The sequence below is a fragment of the Chaetomium fimeti genome (assembly GCF_033439085.1).
Source record: "Chaetomium fimeti strain CBS 168.71 chromosome Unknown B0H64scaffold_3, whole genome shotgun sequence".
Classification (NCBI taxonomy): Eukaryota; Fungi; Ascomycota; class Sordariomycetes; order Sordariales; family Chaetomiaceae; genus Chaetomium; species Chaetomium fimeti.
In genome coordinates this window covers 3,744,749-3,765,964 of record NW_026944331.1, presented here as the reverse complement: position 1 = coordinate 3,765,964, position 21,216 = coordinate 3,744,749, and the positions used below count along the sequence as shown (strand labels likewise).

The 21,216-nt window shown below is 57.1% G+C and overlaps 7 protein-coding genes across 7 annotated transcripts; 2 read left to right on the top strand and 5 right to left on the bottom strand.

The window, feature by feature from the left end:
• Positions 1-76: 76 nt before the first annotated feature.
• Positions 77-2,916, bottom strand: B0H64DRAFT_132361 (heterokaryon incompatibility protein-domain-containing protein). Its single transcript, XM_062798144.1, has 3 exons — positions 2,679-2,916; positions 2,184-2,630; positions 77-2,112 (listed from the first exon to the last, which is right to left on the bottom strand). Exons 2-3 carry the CDS (start codon positions 2,626-2,628, stop codon positions 188-190), a joined length of 2,370 nt encoding a protein of 789 aa, XP_062661343.1. The 5' UTR covers positions 2,629-2,630; positions 2,679-2,916; the 3' UTR covers positions 77-187.
• Positions 2,917-3,157: 241 nt separating this feature from the next.
• On the bottom strand, positions 3,158-5,037 carry B0H64DRAFT_441256 (amino acid permease/ SLC12A domain-containing protein; the record flags this gene model as incomplete). Its single annotated transcript, XM_062806554.1, has 3 exons — positions 3,158-3,415; positions 3,502-4,433; positions 4,497-5,037. 3 exons carry the CDS (start codon positions 5,035-5,037, stop codon positions 3,158-3,160), a joined length of 1,731 nt encoding a protein of 576 aa, XP_062661342.1.
• A 3,176-nt stretch (positions 5,038-8,213) lies between these two features.
• Positions 8,214-9,071, top strand: B0H64DRAFT_132353 (uncharacterized protein). The gene has a single exon (XM_062798143.1). The coding sequence runs from the start codon at positions 8,529-8,531 to the stop codon at positions 8,991-8,993; it is 465 nt and encodes a 154-aa protein (XP_062661341.1). The 5' UTR covers positions 8,214-8,528; the 3' UTR covers positions 8,994-9,071.
• Positions 9,072-10,654: 1,583 nt separating this feature from the next.
• On the bottom strand, positions 10,655-11,779 carry B0H64DRAFT_393171 (uncharacterized protein). Its single transcript, XM_062803617.1, has one exon. It carries the CDS (start codon positions 11,473-11,475, stop codon positions 10,927-10,929), a length of 549 nt encoding a protein of 182 aa, XP_062661340.1. The 5' UTR covers positions 11,476-11,779; the 3' UTR covers positions 10,655-10,926.
• Positions 11,780-12,516: 737 nt separating this feature from the next.
• B0H64DRAFT_373125 (uncharacterized protein) lies at positions 12,517-17,338 on the bottom strand (the record flags this gene model as incomplete). The annotated part of the gene is made up of 4 exons (XM_062802266.1): positions 12,517-13,585; positions 13,638-14,702; positions 14,751-16,846; positions 16,910-17,338. The coding sequence occupies 4 exons, from the start codon at positions 17,336-17,338 to the stop codon at positions 12,517-12,519; spliced, it is 4,659 nt and encodes a 1,552-aa protein (XP_062661339.1).
• A 729-nt stretch (positions 17,339-18,067) lies between these two features.
• B0H64DRAFT_393165 (uncharacterized protein) lies at positions 18,068-18,591 on the top strand. Its single transcript, XM_062803616.1, has one exon. It carries the CDS (start codon positions 18,088-18,090, stop codon positions 18,298-18,300), a length of 213 nt encoding a protein of 70 aa, XP_062661338.1. The 5' UTR covers positions 18,068-18,087; the 3' UTR covers positions 18,301-18,591.
• Positions 18,592-18,907: 316 nt separating this feature from the next.
• Positions 18,908-21,215, bottom strand: B0H64DRAFT_473877 (PAP2 superfamily-domain-containing protein; the record flags this gene model as incomplete). Its single annotated transcript, XM_062808019.1, has 4 exons — positions 20,869-21,215; positions 20,463-20,679; positions 19,066-20,399; positions 18,908-18,972 (listed from the first exon to the last, which is right to left on the bottom strand). Exons 1-4 carry the CDS (start codon positions 20,993-20,995, stop codon positions 18,908-18,910), a joined length of 1,743 nt encoding a protein of 580 aa, XP_062661337.1. The 5' UTR covers positions 20,996-21,215.
• Between the last annotated feature and the right edge of the window lies 1 nt (position 21,216).

Genomic DNA, 21,216 nt, shown 5'->3' with positions numbered 1-21,216 from the left:
AAGTCGTCTTCATGCAATAATACCTATCCCATCATCATGCATACGCTGTGAGCCAACACGTGCAAATCATTAGTGACATGGACATTTTGGTTGACACTGGATCCGATAGTCCCTGTGCCTCATGTGCATGTATGTACGTACTGTCTCCGGTGGACCATCATCCAGTTTCTTGACTTTCAGTTAGGAGCTAAATAAGAACTACTTCGTTCGCATAGACCTTCAAGCGACCCCAGTCCGCCTTAACAGACGATGACTGGAAGCTTCCAATTCGACGATAATGTTGGGCACCTCCTAGGATATGGACATCATCCCCCACGGGGTCTAGGACTAGCCCCTGTACGACACGCTGCAGAAACCCAGTTTCCACATAATGAAGGATCAAAACATAAACGAAGTCAAGACCAATCTCTCCTTCTTGATCCCAGTCCACCTCCAAGTCCAGCAAGAATGGACCATCCTCGAGAGTAGGTTTCCAGCAGCTCTCAAATGTAGCTGCTTTAATCTTATGTTTGGAGAGAGGGCCCCTCAACCTCAGCGACGCGAACCGAATCCGCCCAAACGGTTCCCCCTCCGTGACGGGATCGATAACGACACCCAAAACATCTGCCACCTGCGGACCTCTCCGTTTCCGGAAGAGTTCCCTTACCACAGCACGCTTCCCACGGCTCACCGCGCCATCCCTGACCTCAAACAACCACACCGCAAACCGCAAGATAACCGACTCCTCTCTCAGAGCAACCCGGTACTCATCAAAGCGGGGATCGCGGGGGAACGTCAGCTCACCCTCGGTCGACGCCCAGCTCCAGGACGGAGCACGGTAGGGGCCTTCAAAGCTGCGGCCCCTGGAGGTGCCGGACTGGTCCCACAATGGGGCGCCGGTGGCCCAGCACAGCCCAAGAGGCAGCTGGGAGCGGAAGATGCCGGCGACGTACTCGTCGTTTGCCTTGGTAGCAACGCGCTTCGCAACGCCGGCGATGGCCGCGAGCTTGTCCTCGGGTCGTGTCAGTGTTGTCTTGTTGTAGCCGCGCACAATCTCCTCCCAGCTTTGGAAGATGGTTGAGGTGTTATTCCCCGTTGGTTGGGAGGTAGCCGCTTCCGCCGCCTCGTCGAGGGCGGTGTCTTCGAGTGAATAGGGGGGAGCCTGCGCTTCGTCGTCGGGTTCGTCCCCTAGATAGAAGTGAGGAATGCCGCGGGGGAAGCACTCGCTTGCGGCAGCGACACCGCGGCATTCCCAGAAGATCTGATACCGACTGAAATGCACCGTCCGTGGTGCCAGCAGGCGCTCTTGATAGACCCAAGCCCGTTCGTTGAGAGGGAAGAGGCCGACTCTGCCTTGGATGTCCCGGTTCACGAACTCGAACGTTTCTGTCTCTTCCTTATACTGGGTCTGGATCACGGGCCGTTGTAACGTCTCTGGTGCCCTGCGATAGAAGCAACCACCGTCTGCATCTGGTGCATCCGCCGCGGCAATATTCAGGAAGCAGTTCTCGTAGATGGCACCCATTGAGGGGACGTGTTTCGCCCAGTCGTCCGCATGGCCGTCTCCTGACTGCAGAATGCAGAGCGAGTCCACCCACAAGTACCGGATGTTGAGCCTCCTAGCCACGGCGACGGCATCTTGAAACGTCTTTGGGAGGCTACTGTACTCGATGCCTTCTATGAGCTGCGTCAGGTTGGTGGTAGCGAGAACAAGATGGCTTGGGTTGGCGCCCCAGCGATAGCTGAGCGCAATGTACGGTCCTGTCGGCGCCGTCGTTGTGCTCGTGTCGATTAGGCGGCATAAGTCTTCATCCAGCTTCAGTAACCTTGGAGGGACGAAAGCTGGTTCAGCATCACGTCCTTGTCCACAGTTGTGGCTCTCATCGCACCGCGCAACCCACCAAGCTAGTAGGTTGAGCACCGCTTCGTCGCCCGTATCCATCGCCTCTGTGCTATCCGGAGCTCCGCGCGGGAAGCACTCTTCTGGCGTTTCATGGTTGAAGGTAGCGGACAGCGTGAACGTCGTTACATTACCGCTGCTGTTCAGGTCGTCTGCGTTCTCCCCTGTCGATGGACGTTCAAGTTTGAGCTCTAACCATACGCGAACTGACGGTGAGTCGCTGCCCTTGGATACTGAGAGGCCAGTCAATATCATCGAGACAAAGCGTCAAGTAAACGCACACACCGCGAAAAGCTCTACGTACAGACGAGAGAGCGTCGCTGAGCGTTTATTTTCCCCGACGTCGCGAGACCCTTTGGCTCGCCGCCGTCTCGAAACTCAACCCCATTCCCCATAAGAACACCAGAAATCTGGGTGCATACTGGGCAGCCACGGTCAATGGAAGACAGAAAAGACGCGGTATCGTCGTGAAGATAAAACGCGTCCGAGCTGTGTTGCCGATCCAGGTAGTGCTTCGCCATCTGTTGGCAACGGTGGCAAATCATTTTGATTCCCATCGAGTTCACTAAATGAAACACCCTCGACGACACATTCTCACCATACACCACCAATATTGTGTTCGGGTGCGGTGGTGGAGTGACTGAGAAGAGAAGTTGAAAGTGTGTCTTGCGCGGATCGTGACGAGTCGTTACCAGAAGAGGGTTTTTGCCGTGCCGCAGTGCTTGGCAGCCAATGCAGGTCATCCTCATACCTAGTCTCGATTAGGTATCAGAGACCCAGGGGAGGGAGAATAACATACCGCCGAAGAGCTCCTAACGTCGGCCGACCCAGACCCGTTCGTCTTGCTCCAATCGACCGAGCATGTATTCACAGCAACCACATCCATAACCGCCCGTCAGTAACAGCAACGTGACAGAAACAACAGAGCAGGAACAGTAAACCGCCAATCAATTCCCCCGTGGTATCAAGTATTGCTATCATCACCCTGTCCCAGCACCCACCCCATCCTGCGACCGATCGGGAACACACATCTCGTTTCGCAGAGAAGCGGCCACGAGCCCAGCCGACAACAGACCAACCCCCCATCGTCACGTCATCACACCAATCGGCACAGTTCCGAGGGCGGCGTAGCATAAACAACAACAAAAAGGGGAGCATGTACCGGCTCAGATTAAGCTAGGTACCAGCTAGGCAGGCCAAGGACCTTTCCCATATACACGAACAACAACAAAACCCAGACCCCAGCCACGCATTAACAACAACAAACAACAAAAAGATCTAAACAAACAGCGTATAGAACGTGCGCTTCCACGAGGGCATGGCGGCGACCTTGGCGCGGTCGGCGTGGATGGCGTCCCAGTCGAGGTCGCGGCGGCCCGTGTCGAGGTCGATCTGGTCGGTGCGCAGCCAGCCGGTGCGCTTCCAGAGGAAGCCGCCGATCCAGAAGACGATGACGACGGGCATGGCCAGGTACGACTTGAAGAAGCCCTCGGCGTCGTTGAAGCCGCCCTTGACGGGGCAGATGGAGACGTAGAGCTGTGAGGAGGGGGTTAGGATCGGGTGGGGTTCAAAGAGGAGCGGTTTGTGGGGGGGTTGGGGTGGGGGGGGGGGTTGGTTCTTACCTGAGCGATGAGGCAGAGGATGTTGAGGCCAAGGCCGATGTATGAGCCGTAGACACCGCCGAGGGCGCGGAACGGGATCTCGTCGAGGGTGTGGCCCTGCTGGCGCCAGGCGGTGCGGAAACGAATGTGGGCCAGGCAGATGGAGCCCCAGGTGAAGAGGGCGGCAAGGCCGGACAGGGCGAGCAGCCAGTCAAAGACGACCGGGCCCTCGGTGTCGAGGTTGACGTAGGCCAGCGGGGCGAAGACGCAGATGAAGAGGACCGAGACGAGCGGGCGGCCGGAGCGGTCAATGTAGGAGAAGATCCTGGGGGCGTAACCCTGCTGGGCGAGGGCAGTGAGCGTGCGGGAGCCGCCGTAGACGGCGGATACGCCGATGGACAGGACCGAAACCAAGATGATGACGTTCATGAACGAGTCATAGCCGTTGAGGTTGGCGTACTTGCCGACGAGCACGAAGGGCGAGGCGGCGACGTCAGCGTAGGCGACATCGGGGTTACCCAGGAGGCTCGTGTCGTTGTGCGGGATCAGCAGGCCGACGAAAAACAAACCCAAGATGTAGAAGAGGGTGATGCGCCAGAAAACCTGCTTGATGGCACCGGGGAGAGACTTGAGGGGGTTCTTGGCCTCGGCCGCGGCGAGGCCGACGAGTTCGGTTCCGGAGAAGGAAAAGGCGGCCGTTACGAAGACGCTGCAGAAACCGCGGAAGCCGTTGGCGAAGGCACCAGGATCGTACCAAGTACGCGCGCCCACGTATTCGTCATAGGCACTGCCTTCAGGACCGCCGCCGAGGACCAGGACGAATGCGGTGATCATGAAAATGATGATCGCTGCCAGCTTGAGCACCGACGACCAAAACTCCTCTTCGGCGTAGCCAAGGGCGCCAAAGATGTTGATGAAGAGGATGGCAACCAAAAATACGGTGATCCAGACGGCTAAAAAGTGTCGAGTCAGCGCCAGAACGGCCTGGGGGCCAACTCCTGGGAAGATGTACTTACCGACGCTAATTTCCTTGTTCCAGTACTGTATCGTCATTGCACAAACCGTCAGTTCGAGTGGAAGGACGACGGCCCATTGCATGACATAGTTCCAGCCCATGGCGAAACCCCAAGAGGGGTCGATAAAGCGGGTCGAGTACGTGTAGAAGCCACCAGAGACGGGGTACATGACAGCGAGTTCGCCGAGAGCATAAACCGTGTTGAACATCATGACTCCGATGATGAGGAAGTCAATGAATAGCGAGCCAGGACCGCCGTCAGCGAGCGCCTTGCCGGAACCGACGAAGAAACCGGCGCCGATAGAACCACCGATGGAGATCATGTGCATGTGGCGCGTCGACATGGAGCGGTCGAGCGAGTCGATGGAGCCTCCGCCAATGTCGCGCTTCTGGAACGACCGAAGGTTGAGGCCATTCCGGGTCAGGAAGTCCTCCTCATCGCGCGGCCGAACCTCGCCATGGGCTACGGCCGAGAAGGCCGGAGGCGCCGTCTCCTTTTCGGGAGAGTGGGAGCCCACGTCCACTTTTTCGTCTGATGACATGGTGAAGGATGCTGTTTTGGGGGAAGGACTGACGACGAAAGGGAGAGCAAGACGGGACGTGAGGGGGGAGGGAGGGGGACTTTAATAAAGGGTAACACTGGGTCGCAAACGATGTTGCGGCTCCCTCGTGTCGTCCCCCCCGGGTCTGGTTACATGCACCGCTTCCAGGGTCCGTATCTGCGGGGCCTCTGAACGAGAGACGAGGGGGGGGTTCAAGCGTCCGGGGAAAGTGACGGGGCAGGATCCAGCGGCACGGGAGGGTGAGGTTCCAGCCAAGAGAAGAAGGGCATTGGGCAAACGAGACCTTGACCGTGTTCAGCCGGCAAGCACAGAAAGTGGCTAGAAGCCTCACCGAAGGAGTTAAAGCGCGAGGTATGCAGTCTCGAGGGACGGCGAATCTGACAAGGAAGGCCCTCAATGGAGAAGGAGCTCGAACAGGCGGCCAATAACTCGACAGCCTTTTGCAGCCAAGTCGACCCAGCAGGGCCGGGAGGGGCGAGACTGTGAGCACATGTTCACTCACAGTCGGGTGGCGGATGGGGAGGGGAGGGGGCGCGTCGTCAGTACCAGCAAGCATGCAACATGCGGAGGAGGGGCAATGACGGAACCGGCAGGCGATTGTGAGTGGCTCAGTGGTTGCAACGGACTTGGGTTGTGAGGAAGGGGGTAACGGCCGCGCCCGTGATTTGTGCGTCAGCTCATCCCAACAGGGAGTCCAACCATCCGTCGAGCCGTTCGAACCAGCAATCCAATAACCAGAAAGTCCATATCGAACAGAACGGGCCCATGATCGCCGCTGTGTGTCTCCGTGTCGGTCTCCCAGTTTGGTTGGCGCCGGCAACATGAGGGGCCAATAACAAGAAACACCCTGGACCTTCAGTTCGGAGATTCCATTTGCCAAAACGAACTGGCACGACTGGGCAGGCTAAAATAGTGCCAAGCCGGTGCCCCAGATCTTGGTTTGGCGCCTTCTTCGTGCGGGCGATGCAGGTAACTACCTAGCAACGCCACCCCGATGCTTGGTCCGCACGTCAAGTCGTCAGTTGAACGAACAGTCCGAATGGCGTGTCTGTGATGACGTTGTGACACGAGGAGGATGAGATGACCCGCGAACTGTTGATCTTTCTGTTGATACGGAACGGGCTCGTTTCGTATTCTTTTTTAGCACACTGATTGATGATTGACGCCCATGCTGTGTTGCTGGTATGCGCGGTTTGACGACAACAAGTGACCGCCCTGGTTCCCGTTCCACTGCATCGCAGAGGGCTCCTCGCCCAGGGCAGGCAATGTCGGTAAGCGCACACTGGCGCATCAAATGGAGGGATAGGCCAAGTCGGCGGTATCCCGGTGCCGCTAAGTTAGCGATTGCCTGCGACGCAACGCGTCGACCTCACCGGCAGCCCAGCGGCCACAAGTTGCCATCTGGGGAGAATGGGCCGAAGATGGAGGAGGGAAGAACAACGTTTGACAGAGTCTGGGCCCGCCCTCATTCGCCGGCCGTCCGGCAGCCAAGCCAAACCATCTTGGCAGTGCTTGGAATCTCTTGCCAGCTTCCTGACCTGGAAAAGCTTGGCCATAACCCCCTGTCGGATGCCCCGGCCCAGTCTGGGGAGGCGGGTTTGGCTATCTTGGCGGGTTCCCGGAGGATTTCAAGCTTATCATCAAAGTGGGAGAGTGGCCCAGCAGCCGACTTGTCGCATGTCGGTGGGTTCCGAAGGCCCCTTGCTGGCTGGTTTCCATTTCCACTGTTGATAAGAGTAGTGTAAGAGCCAACAAACAGCCTAGCTAATTCCTACTCGGTAGGCATCTCAGATAGGCAGCAAACTCCCGAGGTAGGTTGCTTTCATGCCATCCTTCAGAACCATGCCTAGGCTCGGCTATAGAGATAGGTCGCTTTGCTTTGCGCCTATCTGATTGCTCTTTCCGAATTGCCGTTGATGGTTCGTTCGTTCGGTTCCGAGCGAGGCAATCGGGGAAGGAGCCAGACCCCTGCGTGGGGGTTGCCCAATGATTGCGGGGAAAGTGCCCGGTCCGGAGTTGTCCGGCTTTTCTGAACATCGGTCTCGCTCCTCCGACCTGAGAAACGCCGGTTATGTAAGATCACCACCACGGACGACATCCCCGGTTGTGAAGGGGAATTCGATCTCCGATCGTCGTGTCAGGTAGTTGCCACTGTTTTCTATACTCGCATGGAATTTGAGAAGTCGGCATAAACAAAGCAATCGTCGAGCACCGAAGCGATATGCCTTAGGTACATACATCCCCAAGATAGTCCTCCCGTCTGCATGCTGGCCCGAAGTATCTCTGCCCTCCGGCGCGGCATCTTCACATGTCATACGCCATGCACCCATCGCCTTCCCGGTTGGTACAACTCTATCAATACCAAGCGCTAAGCTGCTGATTCGCATTCGGGATGAATGTCTAAAAAAGGCAAGCACAAGTCAAGGCGAACCACCAGCCCTTTCTCAGCCGCAGCCCTCTTCCAAGTGGTCCATGGATGTCCCCATCAGCAGATGAGCACGCGACAAATGGCCCACCACAGGTCGCCCAGCGGCCCAGGCTCGATCCATCCATGCCCAACACGTGCGAGTTATTTCAAGTGAAACAAACACCATGGCCTGCCATCTCTGACTGATTATCTTTTCCAGCTTTGTCACAGGCGGAGAAGTTGGCTGATTTTGCCTTGTCCTGTCTCCTTGTGTCTCATCGTCCGCGATGGTCGCAGGTCCGGGCGGTGGTATGAAAATAACACTGCCATTTCCATTTCCCAACCTCGGGTGTCCTTGCTGCTCAGCACGCGGGACGCGTGAGCGCGTCTCCCAACCGCGCACGCCGCGGTACTTTGTCCCAACCATGACAATCAAGGAGGACCTTGCAGTGCCAGTCTATCCAATAATGATGCATCGATGGATGTTGAGCAAGCAGACTTCCCCAACACCTGACACGTTTGCCTGCCGGGAAGGCGGGGATTGTCAGAAGTATCAAAAAAGGAAGGAGTGAAAGGAACCCGGTCGCGCCCAGCCCAGCGGGAGCATGCGTGCATCCCACAAATGCAACAGTGCAGGGAATGTTGGGACTTTCCCATTCGATTCCCAGTGTGCCGCTTCAGAAGCACGTCCACTGCAGCTTGCTTCAGGCCCCTCCTTTCTTTCCCTTCGTCGCTGACGGAGGGTCTCGGTGGACCTGCAGAGTTCCAGCTCGCTGTCCCCCCATGGAAGTCCAGATCGATTCAGCTCTGCAAGGAGAAAACCACGGGGGTTGGTTGTTAAGAGTCGGTTGAAAAGGATCTCACAAACACAAGCAAATCGGGTGCCCTCCAGACAGCAACGTCCTCTTTTCTCCCTTGCAGTTCTCGATGGCTGATCCGAGGCGTTCCATTCCCAGCCTAGCGCAGCCTCCCATCGTCTGCCGCCCAAGCCGCCAATCGGCCCACCCGGCCACCCACAGGCATCACTCCATCCACCCACTCAACCCAAACTTTACTTTTCCCCATGCGCCCCAAAGCGACAGCGGGAGGTCTCCCCGTGCCAAGATTGGCCGTTGAGAGCAACCTCGGCATGGCCCTCTGGACAGATCGGTACCCTAGTCAGTTTGTGGCGGACCCCGCCAGCATAGGCAAGAGTCCGAGGATTGTCGGACAAGGCCTTCCGAGTTCGGCGAAGTTTGCCAAAGCATCAATGTGGCGGAGTGGCCGTTTTCCGATAGCATTTCTTTTTCAATCCGTCTTGTTGTTGGCAGCCTCCGTCCCGTATATGGACCTCTCTGACATGTGGTTGTGGGCTCACTCACGTGAGAAGGGGGAGAGTTCGGGGTTGGACAGCCATGCCCCTCTGTTTGACGTTCGGTTCCTGAACTCGAAATTGAATCTTCCATGCTGTGGACAAAGGAAGACAGTCCCGTCAGTCTGGGTGAATCAAAACCGTTTGATGCAAATTGAATATGCACCACGACGGTGACAGGGCCCATCCACATGGCGCCTTGCCATCGACCTGTCTACGTTACGCTACCCCTGAAGATCTTAGTACCATCCGTTACCGACAAGAAGAATGGCGACACGGCCCGTTCGCCAGTGCTAGCTCGGCGATCTCCTGCAGTCACGGAGAAGCTTACATCAGGGGGTAGCGGTCCCGCCGTCCGTGGTACATCCCTCCAACCTCTCACCGCAGACTCCCGTTGTGAGGTGAGACAATCGTGATAGCCTAGTACGGTTACGGCACTTAGAGGGACGTACCGACACCGTAGTGCCGACCAACCGTTCGGGTGGAGGTTCCTTCACGGGTAGTCCCATGGCCACATACATGCAGCGTTCAGCCTGAATCTGGGTGTCATCGGGTTTTGTCATGTTTCACGCTGGGAAGGCGCCTAGTCTTGCTACTGTAACACATGGTCAAGTCGACAGTATTAGACGGGCAAGTGCTGTTTTCAAACCAACTACACATGGCTTCAAGAGACGCCTTCCGCGGAAAAGATATCGTGCCTTCACCATAGGCTCTCAAAGAGACGCGGATGAATCAATGTAACCCAAGCTCCGGTCCAGGGGAACGTAGACATAAGGTTCTTTGCCCCATGGCGAGGCCATCGATGTCACGGTTACACAGCACAGTGACCCGCATCACGATGTCCAATTGTTTTGTTTCACAGCTCCTGATCTTGTATCTCGGCTTGAAATCATGATATGGCACCATTTATAGCCTAGAGTCACACACAAAGCCGCTGTCCTTGCTTTCCCACCGGATCATTGCCTTCATCAAGTGTTACGGATCACCGGAGACGGGCAAACCCAACGACTGTACCACAAGCTGCTTACTCCTTTTACCTAAGTAACCTTGGGTGGCTCTGTGACAGGTGGCACCAGCTTCGTTGGGGGGTTTTGTAGCTCACCCCTTGACGTATTTGGCGTTGGTAAGAGCGCAAATGTTGACTCAGCCCCCATGGTTCGACGAGCTGGCAGCACACCGACCTCTTAGCATGCATTCTTACGCTTGTTATGAGGCTCTTCTCATAGACGTCGAGACCAACACTCCCAACACACTAAACCCGAGTACGTTAGGCAAGAAAATCACAATCCCGTTTATTTGGTCACAAGGCTCAACAGAACGAGCGACCATTCTTGGCTACCGCGAGTGGTAGGGAACGGGCCATTCAGTTATCTCCATCAACTCCATTATTCACCTGAAGGGAAGTTGTGTCCATTCTTGTTGATAGCAATGACTCTGCTGCTAAGGGGAGGTCTATGGTGACGCCAACAACTTAGTAGTGGGCGATAAGTTTGCGTCTAGGGCCGTGACAAAATCAATAATGAAATTACGATGATATGACTAGTCAGCTAAACTTCCTTGGGAGTATTGAAATCTGTGGAATACGATAGACAGGAGTTCGATTTGCCCCGCGTCAATCACTCGTTGTGTCTGCCATTGTGTATAACTGGCATAAGGGATCATGGGTCCAGGGACTCCCCTGATGCCCCTGAGGAGTTTCTCAACTTTCAACAGCGTATTGGGTAACATACAACGTTTGACACAGAAAAGCCGACATCCTCCACTTCCTCGAGTTCCATACCTAGCATGCCATTATGATGTCCCACTTTCAACTTCCAACACCGCTAAATAGCTGAGTATGCAGGGTAATAGAAGGTTTATTATCAGCCTGATAAAAGTACTGCCAACATGATATAAAGTGAATACCAATACATTGCATTAAAGACGATGGAGGAACTCATAAACCTAAAAGCTGCACCCAAATTAACCAACCAACCATCCAAACCCAGTCAACCACAATTAAACCCGTCTTTCTCAGATCTCCCCGTTACCATGCCGGCCAGATACCTAGATAGCAACCACACCCCACCCCCCGCCTCCCCTTCAACCCCTCTCACCCTAACCAACCCCTTCACTCCTCCTCATCATCCGCATACGCCACATGGAACTGCACCAACAACCAATCCGCCCCGGCCGTCTGCCGCCACGTACTACTCACGCTCGCCACCACCTCCCTCACCCCCCCCTTCCGCCCCTGCCTAAACAAACTAATCTTATACACCAACGCCACCGCCATCAAATCCACCTCCACCACCAACGGCTCGCCCCAAAACCGAAACCCATTAAACCTCCCGCCATCCGCCCCCGCCTGCAACACATCCACCACACTGGGCGTCGTATCCTTAGACAACGGCTCGCACGACCCGCGCGGCGCCAGCAGCGGGTTGATCATGACGCAGTCGTGGGCGAGGTAGTCGCGCAGGGAGGCCGGCTCGTCGCAGAGGGCGCGCCAGAGGAGCGTCTCCATCTCGCGCGCGGCTGCGTGGTTGCGCTTCGAGATGGTGTCGAGCCGCGCGTTGGCGCCCATGGTGGTGGAGGACGAGACGTGCGGGCCGGCGCCGGGGGGTGGTTGGTGGGTGGTGGCGGGTTTGTCGGTTGTTAGGCCGAGCGCGGTGGGCATTGCTTTTTGGTTTTTTGGGGGTGTTCTTGGTATATGGGTGTTATGGGTGTTTATTGGTTTGGTCGTTGTTGGTGAGATTGCGTTTTGGTGTTGTCGGTTTGTCGGTGGCGGTGATAAGTGTTAGTGGTTTGGGCGGAGAGACAGCGTGATCGTTAACAGTTGTTTGTTTTCGACTTTCGTGAGGCTTGACGGAAGTTAACTCGCGACGGTTGCATGCATCGGACGCCCAGGGATGGATATTGCATCCTACAAATACTAAACTCTTGACTCGGATCTAGAATGACGACAGTGAATTATACCGGCCCATCCCTCCCCCCCAAAACCAAGAAATCGCAACATCAAGACAAAAAGCTCGTGTCGGTGGACGTCGGCTGACGTCACATTCCGCAGCCCCTGAACGCGCATAGCCAGCCGGCACCAGTCCCCGCCCTCCATCTTCGGCCGATTTGCCCCACGCGCCGCAGCCGTTGCAGGTCGTCGGGTTCCACATCTGCTTTTAACTTTCCGGCTTGTCCTGGATCTGGGGTCTATTCCTCGACTGATATGTTGGAAGGTTGGCGATGGAACACCCTTGCAAGCTGACCCCGTGGTCGAGGTTGCATGAGAAGGGCATAAAATAGTCTACCAGCCTTCCCTGGTCATGAGTACATATAACCGACGGCCAGAACAATCTTCGGACGATCACAGAGGGCGGTGCATCTTGAGTGTAACTTAACAATATTTGCTATGGTCTCCTCGTGGTGTGCCGCCGAGCCGAAGGCATGCACGAGGTGAAGCTCGTCTACACCACCAGTACTATACACTGCTAGCATGACACCAAAAAATACTCGAGGAATAGGAGTTGGCCTTTGGTGGCCAACCCTTAATTATTCATCCCGTTGCCGCCCCCCAAAAAGGAAAAGGATATATCCCACGCCGGAATCGCCGAAACCAGACATGCCATACCATACCGTAAAATGACGCCGTGTCCACCGCATGAATGTAAACCGTTGGCACAATACATCATTACTCAGAGTAACGAGCTCGGGCTTGCAGCACCGTTCAAGGCTGAGTTTCAGCCTGGCCCTGCCCCTGGCTCGGCTGCTCAGTCAAGCTCTTGCCCTGCTCCACCTTGCCGAAATTTTGGCTCGCCCTCCTGAGATTCATCATCATCTTCTCTACCAGTGCCGAATTGTCTTCGGTGCCGGCTCCTGTCGGGGAGGCAGCGGCCCCTTGTGGCACTGGCTGTGACTGAGATTGTGGTGGCGGCGCCCAACCGGAGCCGTTTTGTGATTGCTGGGTCGTTGGGCTTGGAGTCGGCATTGAACCCTGTGGTATCCATTGAGGGGCTGTTGTTGAGCCCGCTTGGCCACCACCAGGCGGAGTCCATGGACCCTGCTGCGGCGGGTTCTGGTGTGGCTGCATGTTCGGGGCTGACGCTGGGGTTGCCCTGACTCCTGGCTGGGGTCGCGTCGATGCTGGTGGGGCCGTGAACGAGTCCCCAGGTGGAGGGTGTGGGCCCCCTTGCTCAGGGGTTCGGCCCAGAGTCGGCGGCTTGGGACCAGTTGGTGACACTGTAGTCATCTGCCTCACGTATGGCGGCAACGGAATTGGGCTATGGCTTTGTTTTGCGAACTGCGGTTTCCCCTGCGCCGGGGTGTGCGCCGGCTGTGATGATGTCTGAGAAGGGGCTTGTGGTACCGCTTGCCAAACGTGGTGGCTCGGTTGGCCCCCGTGTTGCGGCTGCGGCGCCCCGTATTGCGGTCGATTGGCAGGGTGCAGCGGCCCTGCGTTAGGATGCCTCATATCAAAGGCCTGATTGCCGTTCCTAGGTTGGGCTGGATACCCGTGGTTATGATACTGCGGCACCTGAGGAGCGCTTGGCCCTGGGGTTTGGGACGGAGATCGCGAGGTCTGGGCCGGTGGCCGGGGGAGAATCTGCGCATACGGAGTATCGAGGCGTGGCCGCAACGGTTGAAGCAGCGAATTAGGGACCTGGTTGACCGGACCTTTGCTGCCTCCTCCAGATAGAGCCTTTTGGGTCTTGATCAGGAACTCTCGGAGGTTCCCTTCGTACCCGTTTGTGAAGCCGCCCCACTGGCCGTAGGGGGTTCGGTATTTTGACGGATCCCTATCATCGCGTTAGTATTGTTCTACAATGCGAGAGCATGAAGAGGACCTACCTGTTGTGGTTCACCTGGAAAAAGGCGTACTTCTGGTACGCGCTGACGTACGGCTGTCCTCCTGCTCCTCCAGGCTGCGGGTTGCTAACGCTCGGAGATTTCAGGGCTGACGACGTCATCGGAGCAGCCGCGCCTGCCGGCGAAGGCCAGGCTCTTGACTGAGGCTGAACAGATTGCCCTGATTTCATGTGAGCAGGGGGCCAGGATAAGCCGGGAAGCTTCGGGAATCCATTACTACCTCCGACGGGCGCAAACCGATCCGGCGAATATAATGCCGAGGAACTCTTGCGTTGGGCATCCAATGCTGGTGGCTGGTATTGCTTCACCTGCAAGGAAGGCTGCTGCTGTTGTTGCGGTTGCATGTGTTGCTGGGGATGTTGGGCAAACACATGATGCTGGAAAGTTGGCTGTGGTTGTGGCCGGGGTGCCACCTGAGAATTGTGAAACTGCCGCAACGCTGGGGACTGCGAAGGTGTGTTGACAGAGAAGGTGTGCGAGGTAAACTGAGCAGCATGTTGACCGGGACTTGGCCCGACCGGCTTCCGGGGTTTGTAGACGTAGGGTTTCTCCTGCTTGCCGGTTCCGGTACTTGACGGCGCCCCAGTGGCGGCCGGATAGCCCGGATAACCCGGATACGCTCCGGGTACTAGTTGTCTCACCTGAGGGACTAGTGGCATTCGCACCGGAGGTGGCGGTTTCGGTATGGTGTCCAGGAAATTGCCCTTGGGATTGTGCCACGGTCGTGACGGATCCTCGGTATATTGGGCCTTTGCTTCGGTAGACGTCTTGCCCAGGTAATGCCAGACCTGGTTCTCCTTGGTGAAGTCGATCTTGACCTGCGTCTTATTCTTGATGACGTCGCCCGCGTGAAACTCGGCCCAAGTAAACCCAGGAGCAAACTCGTCGTCCTTCCTAGGCGCTTCGTCGACGGCGCGTTTAGCATTGATCTCTTTTTGCGCCTTCCTACAGGTCGGCATAGGGATAGCATTGGCCGATGCCTTGGGAAGACGGAAGTCTGCGGGGTCGGGCAGAAGCAACCACTTCCATTCGACTTCGACCCGATCACTGCTGATTGTCAGTTCAAGCCCACAGAGCCCATCTCGGGCGACATACCCATTGGGAATGATGTCGAGAAGGAATGTCTCCTCGTCGAGGCGGTTCTCCGCCACCACACCGGCAAATATTTCTCCACGGTAGTACTGTAGTTGGCATATGTCGTTCTTCTTGAGAGCCTTGGCGGCCGCGCGAAGTTGAGCGTTGTTTTCCAGAGCATCTCCATCCGCTTTTCGGTCTCTCTTGGTCCGATGGAAGCGGCAGCTGAATTCGAATGCCTGCTCTTTGTATTCGGTCCCGTCCTCCCCGAATACTGGGACTTCCTCTTCCTCCACGAAGACACCTGCCGCTGCAGCACAGGTGGCGTGGTAAGACCTCGGGCATTTCTTTTGAGAACATTGGAAGCATGCGCCCTTTTTGGAGCGGCAGTAGAGACACTTGAGCTCCAAGCGGGCCTTGTCGATGGCGGCAATGTTTGCGATGATCTCTTGGCCATCCACCGTTTCGATGTACGTCTCGGGTAGGTAGAGTGCACACATGCGATGGGCCTTGCGGCCATCGTCCGTGGGCATGATCTCGGCTCCTGGGATGTCGCTGGGACAAAGACAGCAGGGCGGCTCGACGTGCGACTTGAGACGAAGGCGAATCTTCTTGGTCTTGGTCCGCGGCTCCTTCTCGTTGGCACCCCGCTTGCGTTTCCGACCCGGGGCTTTGACTCTGAGTGTGTGGCTCGAAGGAGGACTCGGAAGACCCGTGTCTTGGTCATCGTCGTCCTCGTCCTCGTCATCTTCGTCGGTCTCTTCGTACTCGGTCTCTTCTCCACGGAGCTTGCGCTCTATTTCGTAGACATCGACCCAAACACTGTCCTGGGCCTGGGCGCACTGGCACTTCTTCGCGATCTTTCCCATCGGCAACCAGCTGTCCAAGGCGAAGTTGACGGCCTCGGCACAGTTGTAGCCGAGATTGTAACCCGAATGGTAGCCGTACGGGTACGTGACAACAAACTCGCCGGGGTACGAGACGCATTTGTTGACTGTGATATTGTAATTCTGCTTCAGGTGTGACGGGGATATGAGGAACCCCTTGTGTCTGAGGAACTGATCGCAGGCCTTTGCATCGGTGGGCCAGATGTTTTTCATGGCGGCTTCAAACCTCCGGGCGTCGGCCTGGGAGATGCTGTACCATTGTTTCGGGGCGCCAAAATGGAGGTAATTAATGCTGTAAAGGTCGACATCCTCCAGATGCCAGGCAAAGGTTGCCTTCCACATACCGAGGTAGAGATACGCGGTGTTGACGCCAGGGACCTTGGTACCGAGAACGTCCAAGAGATTGGGTAAGTTGTTCAAGTTCCAGTTTTGGACCGAATCGCCGAATAGAGTGCCAGGAAGATCTGCTCCGTACAGCGGTGGCGCGTACGTCAACGTTTTCCAGTACGTCTTCTCCAGTTCCTCGCAGCGTTCCGGCGTGAAGTCGGAAACATCCATCTGGTAATCCCAGTCCTTAAACGCAGCCTCATCGATCATGGCGGAGCCTTCGCGCCGCATGTATTTCCGGCGAGCCGACACGGATTGGGTTTTTTGTTTTGACTGCCTCGCAAATCCCATCCTTCGCACCACCGGAGGCCCATCCTCCTCTTCTTCTTCGCAATCCTCGTCCTTGACGCCCGGTTCCTCTTCCACGGACTTTAGCACCTCCTCCTTTTCGGGGGCCGGTGATACAGGCGTCATCGGACGGTCCTCTGGCTCTTCGGTCTCTTCCTTTGCGTTTCTGGCCGATCTTCGCGTGACTCTCCCACCCCTTCGCTTCTTGGGCGGAGTCGACGTTGCAGCAGATCGGGTGCTTGGTTCGGCGGCAGCACGAGTCCTAGTAGCAGCCTTTCTATCCGAGTTTGCGCGGCGCTCGCCTCGTCTCGCAGGTGGCTGATGTTCACTTTGATCGCAGAGCCGTCTCCATTGCGGTAGGTTGTAGGAACGCTGGTGAAGGATATTGACTTGCCGGTACGTTCCGTTAGAGCCCATGATTTCTTGCTTAATCGGCTCTCGAACGCGGATTTGCTTGATCAAGTCGTCCACCGGCGGTAGAGACTGCTTCCACTCATCAGGCGCAATGATCTTGATGATGCCAGATTTCATGCCGTACTTGTTGACCTTCTCCATCTGGATTCGATCTTGTTAGTGTATTCCTGGGATTGGGTTGGGGTCGGGGATGCGCCGACATACGAAGAGCTTGAAGTCCTTGAACTGCTTCATGGTCGGCCTAAACACGGGTACGGTGCCGCCGGACCAGTGGTCGGGGAGAACCTCGCCAATGTCTTCCACCGGCGGGGGTTCTGGTCCAGACTCCGGCTCTACATTGGGCGGTTCCTGGGGCTTGTCCTTGGGTTCATCCTGGAGCTCGTCCTTGGGTTCGTCTTGGGACTCGCCCATGGCGTCGTCTTCATATTCGTTCCTGAGCTCGTCCCCAAGAACACCATCCAGCTTGCCGGCGACTTCATCGAGATCGCTGAGTTCCGAGTCGCTACCGTCGGGGTCAACGGCATTGTTACTGTCTGGCGGGGAGTGCAGGGCGACAGGTTTGGAGTTGACGGCAGGCAGTTCGACGTCCATGGCCACGGTGGGCGCCGCAGCGCCAATCGCTTCGATGGACATTGTGCCGGGCGCTACATGCGTCCTATTTTTTGGTTGGGATGACGACAATGTCGAAGTGCGATGGTGAGATGAGCAAGGGCCGAGTTGTCGTGCGACAGATCGACGGAGCGCCGAGCGTCGCAAATGCCGAGTTGGAGAATGGCAGGCGAAAGACTAACGTTAACTCGAACTTGGATTCGGCAACCCCGAGGTTTCGTCGTCTGGATTGCAGGCGGGGGCTGGAAGAGACGGGCAGCTTGCCGATGGGTCGACTCGGGAGGAATCTGGGCTGATCACTCCCTAGAAGGACCTGCGCAAAGGGGAAATGCGGGCGGACACCAAATGGGAAAGGCGCTGCGACGGCTGGTTTCAGCGGGCGAAGCACTGGGCAGGGAAACCACTGCAAAATCGCTTTGGTCGCGCGGGAAGGTCGGCTCGGGGACCGCGAAGTTCTGCTGCACGATTATCGGGTGCAGACAAAATTATTGTCCAGATTCTGGTCGCGCCCTTGAATGTGAATGGCAGTCGTGATTGTGTGACTCGAGTTTAGATGTGAAGTCACTTTCAAGTCGCTGCGGATGCTGAATGGAAGGGAACGGCAGGTGCAATCACCCCAGGTTCTCGCCACTTGCGTCGTCAAATCCAAGCTGCGCTAAGCCTGATCAGGCAGAACTGCTGCACGGGCCTTGGGGATCACCCACTCACACGACTGCAGTGGAATTGGGGAGAAGCATTTCTGCACTCGACACACCCACTTTGAGCATCATGGCATGGGACCAACATTGACTGCTTTTTCTTACCTCTGCCGCTTTGGTCAAGGTATTTTGGGCTTATTAGGTGTCATTGAGGGCACGTTTCTCCACAATCCAGAGAAAAGAGGTCACCCAAAGGACTTGATGCTGTCAGACAACTTTTCCCAGTCGAGGACATCATCATCAGATACGGACAGAGGCTACTGTGTACTCCCTTGCTTGCTTTCTTGAATGGGCAGAATGCGCATAGGTGAATGAGGGAGTTTGAGCAGTGGATTGCATTCGAAGCATCGAGGCAGGAGGTTGAAGATGGATAGCGAAAGATGGTGATGACCAGGGAGCCCAGTTTCTTCCCAAATTCGAGAAGCCAATGTTGAAATCAACGAACGAGAATGAAATCAGAGCTCAGGGTCCAGCCCGCAGCAGCTGAACGATGGCAGCCGCAAATCGGGTCCCCTCCAGATTAGATAAGATCTCTTAGACCAAACACGAGCCGGCTGCCCCTGAGCCGGGCACCGCCGGGGTACAGATGCCGTGCGGGGGTCGAGGAAGCTTCCCGATGACTTGCAGGAGACTCCGCCCGGGGCCGTCTCGGGAATCGGCGCGAAGCATTCACCTTACCCAGATCTGCCAGATCTTGCTTGCAAAAGCAACCCGAGAACGACGAATCACAAACACCAGCACCCAATCACCCGCAGCGTCATGGAGAAAAGGGCAATTCATTACCGAGGCAGCAAGGTGCAAAACCCAGCACCAAGCCACCACAAGAAGCGAACAAGAAAAGAACCGTAGATACAACGCAGAAGAGAGGCATCCTTTATCATCACGCCCTCAGATGCTACGCGCCTAAGCCAACCGCCTCAAAAGCAAGAAGGCCGCCGTCCACTGCCAACCACGCAATGCCTGTTGTGTGTGTGTGACTGGTCAGTAAGAGTACCCCACGAGGACCGCCAAGGAAAAGGGGGGTGAAACAGAAAAAAAAAAGACGGAACATACCGGCATAAACGACCAACTTGGTCACCACCTCGACATCATACCTCACCCTAGGCTTTATTAGCTTGGAGAAGACCTCCTTCTCGCCCAACTCATCCTGCTGCCCCAGGTACAGATTGACCCCACCAGCCTCACCATCCGCCCTGTCAGGCGACGGACTCGCCGCCGCCACCACCTTCCCCGTCCCCATCATGCGCTCAAACTCAGCCAACCTCCCGCCGCCGCCGCTCTGCACGCCCGACGCCTGCGAGCACTCCCCATCCGCGACCGCCTTCTCCCGCAGGCCGTTGGCGCTCTCCCGCCCCTTCAACACACCACCACCACCACCACCAGCAGCAGCACCACCAGCACCACCAGCGGCAGCGCCGGCATCGCTCCCGAGGCTCTCCCTGCGGCGGCGCTCGCGGTACGCCAGCGTCTCGTACGCGTCGGCGGCGCTCTGGGGCCCGATGCTGACGGAGCGGCCGCGGCCGGGGCCGCGGAAGCTGCGGACGAGTTTCGGCAGGTCGCTGACGCTGGGCAGGACGTTGTCGTCGCGGACGTGCAGCGGCACGTCCTTGTACTCGGAGGCGGGCACGAAGAAGCGGCGCGGCAGCGAGAGGCCGCGCGTCTCGATGACGCGGTAGAGGTGGGGGAGGAAGCGTAACAGGGTGGGTTTCATCACCTCGCGCCAGGCGAAGACCATGCCCACGCCGAAGACCAGGCGGGCTACCGCCCGCTGCCAGCCGAGCGCGGCTAGGTCGAAGGTTGCGTCGGGGCCGTTGTACACGGCTGCGATGCTCGAGTAGCGCGCGAACCGCCACATGCCGAGTTCTAGGCCGATCATGACGCCCGCGAACGCCACGCTGTCGTCGAAGCAGGGGCAGTCGTCCGCCGGTTCTGGGTGTACGCGCACGAGAACGATGATGACCAGGGCGATGATGAGTGGTGCCAGGTATTGGCTGTTGTAGAGCCAGGCCTCGAGGCCCGGGGCGTAGTAGAACTCGACGAGCGAGATGGCGGCGCCCATGAGCGAGCCGATGATGACGTCGGCGAATCCGTGCATGCCGCAGTACAAGCGGCCGATAATGATGGAGAGGGCGTAAAAGTAGGCTAGCCCTTCGAGCGCGAGGGTTATCGAGGGGGAGAAGGGGTTGCTTTCGCGGTGGAGCATCAGGACGGCGTAGACGGCGACCGAGACGGCGTTGGCGGAGTGGGTTGACGGGAAGCCGTATTCGAGGGCGGCCGAGCCGGACATGGTGATTCGTTGGAGGGGTGGAGATAACGGGCGCGGGAGCGAGCACATGTCTTTAATAAAGCCGGTGAAGAAGACACCGCAGGCGAGAATGTGGACCAGTCTGGATGTATGTGTCTTGTGTCAGCGCTGGTATATTCGTAGTCTCGTTGGTTTGGTCCTTTACCCCTTGGCGAACTCCCGGAAGCCGAACCAGAAGAGGATTGGCAGCCCGACCATGAAGAATGTATGTGTGCCGAGGTTGGCCGTGATGGCGAAGTAGCTATCGAGGGCGGGCGTGCGCACCATGCTCTGGAAAGATGCTAGATAGGGTGTCTCCCACCGCACGATGGGCAGGAGAGCCTGGCGCAGGTCGTACCGCCATTTCGGAAGTGCTCGCTTGTCTAGCCGTGGTTGTCAGCGCCATTGCCCGCGTATGTGCGTGTTGAGAGCTTTGCGTTGCTCCGAGTTGCTCGAGTCGAACGGGGGATTCGAGGCGGGGCAGTCAGGGGGTTTTTCGCGAGGGGTGATAAGACTCGGCTGTCTGTCGATGGGTATCTCGGCGCTCAATTGACTGCAACATGGGGACATACAATGGTGTTGGTTCCTCAATCCGGCATCCACCACTCCATTCTTCCCTTTTCCTTCGGCTGCCGCAGTCGTCGAGGTGCCGTTGGGGAGCACTGCGCCGGAGGCAGCGCTACGGTCGGGTGAATTCATGAGATGGGAGCCGGTGCCGAGGCAGCTGGTGCTCACCAATTCTGCCCCGGAGTGAGCGGTTTCCTCGGTGGCAGGCGGGCGATCGATCAGGTTTCGGTGCGATGGCAGCTGTGAGGCATTGATGTAACCCGCGCGACTCCGGGAGGTGAGGGAGGTAAGAAAACAGAATCCGTGGAAACTGGGAGACGCCTGTTCAAATCCTCTCCAAGTAACCTCGAAGG